The 10,091-nt window shown below is 42.8% G+C and overlaps 1 protein-coding gene and 1 long non-coding RNA gene across 6 annotated transcripts in view; one reads left to right on the forward strand and one right to left on the reverse strand.

The window, feature by feature from the left end:
* Positions 1-681: 681 nt before the first annotated feature.
* Positions 682-8,932, reverse strand: LOC138764185 (uncharacterized). The gene is made up of 3 exons (XR_011358040.1): positions 8,726-8,932; positions 6,511-6,650; positions 682-1,402 (listed from the first exon to the last, which is right to left on the reverse strand). It is a non-coding gene; the product is annotated as an uncharacterized lncRNA (long non-coding RNA).
* Positions 8,933-8,996: 64 nt separating this feature from the next.
* The window catches only part of LOC138764181 (FYVE, RhoGEF and PH domain-containing protein 3-like), a 243,352-nt gene continuing 242,257 nt past the window's right edge, over positions 8,997-10,091 (forward strand). For 4 of the 5 annotated variants that reach the window (XM_069939738.1, XM_069939740.1, XM_069939739.1 and 1 more), the window contains exon 1: positions 8,997-9,171. In XM_069939738.1, coding sequence (XP_069795839.1) covers positions 9,012-9,171 — 160 coding nt within the window. In that variant the 5' untranslated portion in view covers positions 8,997-9,011. The remainder of the gene's footprint in view (positions 9,172-10,091) is intronic. The other variant, XM_069939741.1, reaches the window with a different exon arrangement.

The raw sequence follows: 10,091 nt of genomic DNA on the forward strand, positions 1-10,091 counted from the left end.
TTGCTGCCTGCCAGAATCTTGCTTGCAGGTTTAAGACATGCAGCCATCCAGATTATTTGGAGAAGGCTTGTGAGTTTCTTCATTACAGAGCTCCTTCTCTGTGAAGTCACAGCATTCAATGTGTGTGCCTCTAGACTGCAGCTCCATATAATACGGTACATAATTAAAACAACATGTACTACACCCAATACAAAATTTTCTCAGGCATTTTGCTCATGTGATTGTACAGAAAAATAATTAAAAATTCAATTTTTGGTCATGAAATTTTTTGTACGCAATAGTCTATTTAATAATTTTTTTTTCAGCAGAATTTTTCTAGTATAAATCATATATGTGTTAGTCTAAAGATGCACTAATATTTCCACTGCTGTAATTATTATATTTTATTTGCTTTGATCTATTTGGAATTTTTGTAATTCTCAATAAATGCATGAATAAATAAATAGAATTATTGTTTTAATGGAGAAAAATAGCTGATCCTGCTACAATGTGATTGCACTCTCTTCCAGGTTTCCTTAATCTCCCAATTTTGCATAATCATGCATTGAATTGCAAAAAGGGTAACTTAAATCCCAATGGACGATCAACACCAATAGTAAACCTGCAAAAGCATTAGTTATTTTCTAAAAATATTTTTTATATCTATGGATGAAACAAAATTTTTATACATTTCTGTGTCATATTTCTTTATTGGAGGAATTTGAATCACAGTGGAAGGTAATACAGCAGTTTACAGGTTAATTTTTTTTCTAACCAACCATATTATAACCAGTAATTAGATTGAACAATACATGTTGGTAGAAGAACATCAAATTTCCTGATAGGCACGGGAAATGGGCAATTTATTCATGTCTTTGTTCTTTCTTTGGCTTGGCTTCGCAGACGAAGATTTATGGAGGGGGTAAATGTCCACGTCAGCTGCAGGCTCGTTTGTGGCTGACAAGTCCGATGCGGGACAGGCAGACACGGTTGCAGCGGTTGCAGGGGAAAATTGGTTGGTTGGGGTTTGGTGTTGGGTTTTTCCTCCTTTGCCTTTTGTCAGTGAGGTGGGCTCTGCGGTCTTCTTCAAAGGAGGTTGCTGCCCGCCAAACTGTGAGGCGCCAAGATGCACGGTTTGAGGCGAGATCAGCCCACTGGCGGTGGTCAATGTGGCAGGCACCAAGAGATTTCTTTAGGCAGTCCTTGTACCTTTTCTTTGGTGCACCTCTGTCACGGTGGCCAGTGGAGAGCTCGCCATATAACATGATCTTGGGAAGGCGATGGTCCTCCATTCTGGAGACGTGACCCACCCAGCGCAGCTGGATCTTCAGCAGCGTGGACTCGATGCTGTCGACCTCTGCCATCTCGAGTACTTCGACGTTAGGGATGAAAGCGCTCCATCCTCAACATTCATGTCTTTGTACTGCAATGGAAAATCATGGATGATTAGATTCAGATATTATGCATTCAGGCTGACAAAATATAACTCAGATATTTGTTCTGGTAACTTTCAAACTATTACTGCCTGAAACAATTTTCTAAGGGTATCTTCCTCAGGTTAAAATGTCTTCATTTTTCATGCTCTGATAATGTGGAAAAGATGTTATTCTGAATTATGTTACAGTTTGCATGTATCAAGAAGCTTTGTCATGAAGTTATCAGAATAGAAAATGTGGCACCCAATTCACACATAACAGGTTCCCAATATTAGCAATGTGATAGTGACGAGATAATCTATTTTCAGAAATGTTGAAATCTTGATTGAGGGAAATATATTGGCGAAAATACTTGAGGGACTTCTCTATTCTTAGTTGAAACAATGGGTAATCTTTTTCTTTAAATGTCAGGTGTTGGAATCCATAACCTTCTAAATTAAGAGGTGAGAAAACTCCCAAACTGAGCTAAGGCTGATAGATGTACATGAGAGATATAAGACTTCATGAAAAGTGAGCCAAGAAGAGTTTTTAAGGAGTCTACAAAAGAAAATGATTATGGACTGAACAAAAATGGGGAAGGTGGAGTATATTGTCAGAAAACTTGGTGATGCATTTTGATAGAAAATGAGAAAACAGCATATTTTAAGCAAAGATGATAGTCGAGAGCTATGTTGTTATAATGGTTCATGGCCTGAAAAAAGTAACTATACAGTTATAGGAAGCTCTTGGCAGGCAGGTGGTGCTGGTTTTTATTGCAATGAGGTTGGAGCATAACAGAAAGGAGATTGTATAGGATTTTGGTGAGATGAACAACTGTGCATATAGTTAGAAAATGTTTTAACGTTGCTGGGGTAATGCTAAGGCCTTTTGAGCTGAAAATTATGGGATGCATCTTGTGTAGACAAAACCATGCTGAAAAATGACCAACACTTTTTGATTGAGATCTTGAGCCTTGGTCACTATTACATTTTTGTCCACTGGTACTGCAGCCAAAACTTTGCTGAAGTTACAAGGAGATGCCAGACAGGCTAGTACTTTCTTTTCATGGAGCAGTGGAGGCTGAGGAGTGACCTTAATAGAAGTAGACTAAATGATGAAGGACATTGATAAGGAAATTAGTATCTGGAAGGTATTGGTTTCGGGGTTGGAAAATTTAAAAGGGACCCGAGGGGCAATATTTTCAGTGATAGTGGTCCGTGAACTGCCAGAGAGATGTGTATAACTATAACATTTAAAAAGCATTTAGATAGATGTATGCAAAGGAGAGTGTTGGAGGCATATGGGCCAAGTGCAGGCAAATAGGACTAGCTTAGCATGGATGAGTTGGGCCATGCAGTTTCTATGATGTATAACTCTTTCCTAAATTCAGTATATTTTTGCAGCACAGATAGCGGAACGCTGTTACAGTACCAGCGACCTGAGTTCTTATCTGGCACTGACTGTCAGGAGTTTGTACGTTCTCCCCACATCTGCGTGGATTTCCTCTAGGTAGTCCGGTTTCCTCCCACCCTTCAAAGCATATGGAGGTGTTAGGGTATTTGGGTGGCATGGGTTTGTTGGCTGGAAGGGTCTGTTACAATGTTGTATGTTTAAATTAAAATTTTTAAAACTTAAAATATTGACAGTATTCTCACACAACCATTGTTCGAGAACTTCTGGGCAAATTAATTTTAAGTAAGGCTCAAACACAATCCTTCAATTCAGAAACAAGGGTTAAGCAAATGCCTAACACTTTCAGTGAAGGTTTTCACCCAATTCTGCAAATGAATTGTAGTGTTGAGTGTTCTGTGATGTGTTGTCCTCAAGAATCCAACTTGTTAATGTACATTTCCAAGATTCAGATCTTTTTTTTAAAAATTTTTTATTTTTCACACCATAAATCACATTAGCCATGATATACACTTTTTCTTTTTCACACATATACAGTGACTTTTTCTCCCCCCCCACTCCTCCCAAGCCACCCCCCCACCCCCCCCTCTCATCCATTTTAGGTATACAATCTAGGTTGCATTAAGCCAGTCAGACAATGTTGTCATTCAACAAAAATACACCAGAAATTCTACTGAGTCCATTCTTTTCTTTCCTTCTCCTTCCATCAACTTAGGTAATGTTTGTCCCCGGTAGGTTTTCGCTATTGTATTTAATGTAAGGCTCCTATACTTGTTCGAATATTTCAATATTATTTCTTAACCTATATGTTATTTTTTCTAATGGAATACATTTATTCATTTAAATTTAGTAGTTTCTTCCTTTTAATTTGGTTATGTATTCCATTAATATTTAAAGTCATATAGTTCAGCGTAGCCCTTTTATATTTTGTTTATCTTCTCTTTCCGTTTTTCCATCATTACCTTTCCTCCTTTTCCATTTCTGTTTTCTTATTTTCAACTCTTTATAAGACAACATTCCTACAACATCCAACATTTTCCTTATTCTCCTATTTCTATCTTATTTATCCCCAATCTCCCCTTCCCCTCCTGAGTTGTCCTTTATCCCTTGTCGGACAACCACATCTCCCCTCTCCATTTGGATTTGTGAATCCACTCGCAAGCGTCAACTGATTTTGCAGTGACCGCTATTTCCCCCCACCCCGCCCCCCCAGAAAAGATTTCACTTTTCATATGTCACAAAGGTCACTCTTTTAATTCCCTCCTTATTCTCTCTATTCCATTACCTTCCTTTATTAATTCTTGTCTATACTATCTATATTTTCCTCTAAGTACAGATACATTCACGTATGCACATTGTCTCTATTCACTCTTATATCTCTTTACCCGCATACATATCAATCGTGATCATTTTTACTCTCATTACCCGTCTTCATCCCTCAGTCTATTTTTGTCTTTACCCACATACATATCAATCGTGATCATTTTAACTCTCATTACCCGTCTTCCTCCCTCAGTCTATTTTTGTACTTGTTCTGCAAATTTTCGTGCTTCTTCTGGATCCGAGAATAGTCTGTTTTGTTGTCCTGGAATAAATATTTTCAATACCGCTGGATGCTTTAGTATAAATTTATACCCTTTCTTCCATAAAATCGCCTTTGCTGTATTGAACTCTTTTCTCTTCTTTAGGAGTTCAAAACTTATATCTGGATAAATGAAGATTTTTTTGCCCTTTATACTCCAGTGGTTTGTTGCCCTCTCTTACTTTTTCCATTGTCTTCTCCAGTACCTTTTCTCTTGTAGTATATCTTAGGAATTTTACTACAATAGATCTTGGTTTTTGTTGTGGTTGTGGTTTAGAGGCCAATACTCTATGTGCCCTTTCTATTTCCATTTCTTGCTGTAGTTCTGGACATCCTAGGGTCTTAGGGATCCACTCTTTTATAAGCTCCCTCATATTCTTGCCTTCTTCATCTTCCTTAAGGCCCACTATCTTTATGTTATTTCTTCTGTTATAATTTTCCATTGTATCTATTTTTTGAGCTAGTAGTTCTTGTGTCTCTTTAGTTTTTTTATTACATTCCTCCAATTTCTTTTTTAAGTCTTCTACCTCCATTTCTGCTGCTACTGCCCGCTCTTCCATCTTGTCCATTTTCTTTCCCATTTCTGTTAAGGTCATCTCTATTTTATTCCTTTTCTCTTCTGTGTTGTTTATTCTTTTTCTTAAATCATTAAATTCCTGTGTTTGCCATTCTTTAAATGACTCCATGTATCCTTTAATAAGAGAAAGTATATCCTTTATCTTGCCTTTCTTTTCTTCTTCTATTTCACTGTACTCTTCCTCTTCCTCTTCTTCTTCCTCTGGGTTGGCCATCTGTTGTTTCTTTGGTGCCCTTTCCTTCTATTCTTTCTTGTTTCTATTGTCTTCTGTGGTCTCTTCTTGCTGCAGGTGTTCTGCAGCTGTCGTTGCCGGCTGTGGAGATCGACTCCCCAGCTGGTCCCCCCTCCCGTCAGTGTGTTTTTTTTCATTCGCATCGCGCATGCGCGGTTGCGCACTTTTACTCGGCTCAGCGAGCCATTTTTGTAGTCCATTATTTACCGACCTGAGGGAGCGGGTTTCTCTCTCCGCAGCGGGCCTCTTCGGACAGGTAAGGCCTTCACCTTTTTCCTCCTTTGTCTTCTCTTCCTCTCTTCTTACCGTTGCTTTCGATTTTTCTTTTTTTGTCGCCATCTTCTTTCCACCTTTATACTCACTTTTCTGTAACTTTTATTTCTGTGCCTTTGTGTTTTCCTTTGTTTTTCCCGACTTTTCTGGAGAGGGCTGGAGTTCATCGTCCGGCCACTACTCCATCACGTGACTCCTCTCCAAGATTCAGATCTTGAACAGAGTTCTTCCCAGCCAGCTCCATCATTGAAAAATTCTCTCACTATTTTGTGCTTTGGCTTGCTGTGATGATTCGTGACAAAGATACTTTTCCCTTTACTTGCCCCAGTGCTCCACAGTTTTAGATTTGTATTCAAGCAATTCACATGTGATTGAAGTGCACATCCCAGATTTTATTCAAGGTTATTGTATTCATTTTGGTTTAACCATGTAATTACACCACTTTTCAATTACACCATAGTTTTCCCATTTGGCTTTGCAAGTGTTTGCGATTACTCAGTTATGTTTAATTGCTTCATTGGTGCAGGTATAAGAGAGCTAGGCCTGCTTCTATGATTTTGATCACCTTTGGAGTCTGTAGTTGCCATTTTTCAACATGGGGACCTGACTTAAGCCAATGAAAGTCAAATAAGACATTTTGAGGCTGAAAAACAAGAATAAAACAGGAAAAGACATTGCTCAATGAAAAGAAAATCCCCAATGCCTGTCTAATGGATCAGAAACACTCTTTGGCAGGCAGGTGTGGATATGTCAATGACGGCTGTCTGCAGAAGATTTCATGTACACAAATACAAAGGCTATACTGCAAGATGCAAACCATTAGGTAGCCACAGAAACAGTTTGCCTGCAGAATTCTGGAGAAAGGTCTTATGAACAGGTGAGACCAAAAAACTAACCTATATTAGAATGATAGCAAGAGCAAAGAGTGGAGGTGTAAAGGAACTGCTCAAGATCCAAAGTGTACTCTCTCATCTGTGAAACATGGTGATGGACGTGTTCTGGCCTGGGCATGCATGGCTGCCACAGGTACTGATGCACTTACCTTCATTGATGGTGTAACTGCTAATGTCAGTAGCAAAATGAATTCTTAGGTGAATGGAAACATCTGCTCAAGTTCACAGCAAATGTCTCCAAACATTGGATGGTGCTTCATCCTACATCACGACCTTGATCCCAAACATTCTGAAAAAGAAACAAAGCTAAAAACTGAAAATTCTTGAATGACCAAGTCAGTCACCCGATCTAAATACAATTGAACATGCCTTCTATCTGCTGAAGAGAAAACTTAAGGGGACAAACAGGAACTGAAGATGTTTGCAGTGGAGGCCTGGCAGAGCATCACCAGAGCAGATGCTCAATATCTGGTGGTGTCTATGAATCACAGACTTGCAAGGGACATTGAACAAAGTACTAAATGTGATTACTTAAATATACATCCCATTGGTATATCCAAATGTTATGGTGCCCTGAAATGAGGGGACTATACATGAAAAATGCTGTAATTTCTACACAAGATCACAAGATATAAGAGCAGAAGTCGGCGAATCAGCTTGTCGGGTCTGTTCTACCATTTAATCATAAGCTGATCTTTATCCCTCAGCTCCACTCCCTGGTCTTCTCCCTTGATGCCCTGACTAATCAAATATCTGTCAAATTTTTTTTAAGACTTTATTTAAAATTTTATAACATGAATACAATAAAGAATTACATTTAAAGAAAAATAGAAAAAAAAATTAAAAACGGTATGATTACAATATTACATCAGAAAACTACACAAAATAAATATCTGTCAATTTCTGATTTAAATACACCCACCAACATCATTTCCACTGGTGCCTGGTTCCAAGTTCCACAGACTCACGACCCTCTGACTAAAGAAATTTCTCTGCATTGCTTTAAATTGATGCCCTTTATCCTGAAATTGTGTCCTCAGCTCCCCTACCATGGGAAACAACTTTGTCATATCAACTCTGTTCAGGCCTTTCAGCATTCAAAATATCTCAATAACACTTTCAGATGGCCAAAATATCCGATGTAAAGCTGCATATTATACCCCTCACTTGTTAACCCTCCTCCGGGAGGGATAATTGCCAGAACACTGAGGTCCCCCCGGCACCTGAATGCAGCCACCTGAAAGTGGCTGCTAAGGGGATGACAATCAGCTGGCAAGTGCCTGACAGCCCCTCACCCGCTGGGGACGGGACGGCCAGCACGGGCTGTCAGCGCTGGGGCGGCTGGCATGGGCTGTAGGGGTTGGGGCGGCCGGCATGGGCTGTCAGCGCTGGGGTGGCAGGTGCGGGATGCTGGGGCAGCCGATGCAGGCAGAGCAGTGGGATCAATGTGGGGACAGCCCATGCCGGCCGCCCCAACCCTGACACCCTGAAGGGACAGGAGCCGGAGTGCTCCTGTGAAGCTATCCCTTTCAGGTAGCCAGCACTGCGCTTTCAGCGCTGCCACCTGAATGACCATTCCACAGGTCTGAATCCGCTTCTGGCGGAGAACGCACCTGAAAGCGACTTATGAGGCCCTCCCCATCCTTCTGTATGCCAATGAGTACTGGCCAAGATCTGACAAATGTGCCTCATTCCTGGTATCAATCTAGCCAAACCAAAATGTACACAAATACCCTTGAGAAAAATCTGGATGTGCACTTTAATTTGATTACAAATTTAAAACTGTGGAGCACAGGGGTAATTTTTTTTAAAGTTCCTCTGCCCCAAACATTATGGAGGCCCTGTACAGAGAATAAGAAAGATACATTTCCTGCACATCCTCCACATAGCAAAGTCCCACTCTTCCAGTAGTTAATGCTGAGATTAAAATACGTTGAAGAAGAACTACATTTCCTGGAGCTTGATTTGGTTTGAGGATAAGTTACCCTGGGCAGCTCTGTCTCTGCCTGATCAGGGGAATGGATGGTTTAAGCTTTCTATGCCAAGCAGTGATTTAACATTGTTCCAATTTCCTCTAATTCTGCTACGAAATTTCTCCAGACCAACGTCTCCTTGAACCAGGGGCAAGTAAATTGTGTTTTTTTTTAAGCAAGTGTCACCAACGTGATTTTGTGGGTTCTTTTGCAAAACTCCCAATGTGCAAGGAGTTGGTCTGAAGTGGGGGGGGGGGGGGGGGTTTGAAAGAAAGTAGATGCTGAACTCCAGCAGAATCAGCCATTTAACAAGTTTATTTCGTCTCTGGGAACTGATGAGGGGGGAGGGGGGGGGGAAGTACTTTAAAAAAAATCTGAATAGCATTACTACCTGAACAGAACAAGGCAGCCAAAACCTCTGGCAAGACGCTGGTGCCTCTCTGCAGACCGTCCCAGTCGGAAGCCGTGCGCGCGCGCTGCACCGTGCACGCACCTGCACACGCGAGCATTTCCCCCCCCACCTCCCCCTCGGAGCGCGCAAGAGCCGGGAGGGAGCTCGTCGGGATTGGAGCGAGAGAATAACGGGAAGCGGAGAGCCGCGGCCGCGAAAGCAGGCACAGACCGAAGGCGGAAGCGGGAGCTGAGGGAGGGGGTGGGTGGGTGGGGGGGAGGGGGGGATGCAGCTGGGCAGAGCCGAGAAAGCGGCACTTTTGAAAGAGTTGAACTCCAGGGTGTCCCCGTTGAGCCAGTGGCGGCCGGAGCCCGAGTCCGCTCCCCCCGGGGAGAGGGCGAGCCGCAGCCTGCCAACGCGGCGGACAGTCGCGCCACACACACGCGGTGAGTGGAAGAGCCAAGCCGGCCGGGAGGCAGCACCTCTCGGCCAGTAGCCGGGTTTCCCCCTTGACCGTAAACTGGCCCCACTTGGGGGGAGAGAGAGGTGCGGGCAAGTTCAGATGCTGGGCAAATCAGTTGACTTCCTGCACGCTGCTTGGGACTTTTGTTCATTTGCCTGTTTGACACAACTTGGAAGTAAACTTTGCGAAGATGGGATGGGATTGGTGGGTGGGTGGGTGGGGGGGGGGGTAGAGAACGTCCTCCTTGTGCTGTTCTTCAGAGGGTAACGTGGTTTGCTTTCTATTATCATGGCATTTCTGTTCGAAAGTGGGTTAAACAAACCACCGTTTGTTTTTAAAAAAATGTTTATTAGTTAAACGTGCACATTCACAAATGTGAATCTGACTAGTATTTGCATTCCTTCTTTGTGCTTAAATAATTCCTGAATGACATCTTGTTCCGGGTGGAGAGGGTTTCGGGAAGAGATGGGGGTGAAGTTCTTCGCTTCTCCGTCTCATCTCATCCCTGTGATGTATATTGACATTCTCTCTCCTCTGTCCCCCCTCTCTCTCCCTCGGTCCTCCCCTCTCTCTCCCTCTGTCCCCTCTCTCTCCCTCTGTCCCCCTCTCTCTCCCTCTGTCCCCCTCTCTCTCCCTCTGTCCCCCTCTCTCTCCCTCTGTCCCCCTCTCTCTCCCTCTGTCCCCCTCTCTCTCCCTCTGTCCCCCTCTCTCTCCCTTTGTCCCCTCTCTCTCCCTCTGTCCCCCTCTCTCTCCCCCTGTCCCCCTCTCTCTCTCCCCCTGTCCCCTCTCTCTCTCCCCCTGTCCCCTCTCTCTCTCCCCCTGTCCCCCCTCTCTCTCCCCCTGTCCCCTCTCTCTCTCCCCCCCTGTCCCCTCTCTCTTTCCCCCCTGTCCCCTCTCTCTTTC

Source organism: Narcine bancroftii, chromosome 5 (genome assembly GCF_036971445.1).
Source record: "Narcine bancroftii isolate sNarBan1 chromosome 5, sNarBan1.hap1, whole genome shotgun sequence".
Classification (NCBI taxonomy): domain Eukaryota; kingdom Metazoa; phylum Chordata; class Chondrichthyes; order Torpediniformes; family Narcinidae; genus Narcine; species Narcine bancroftii.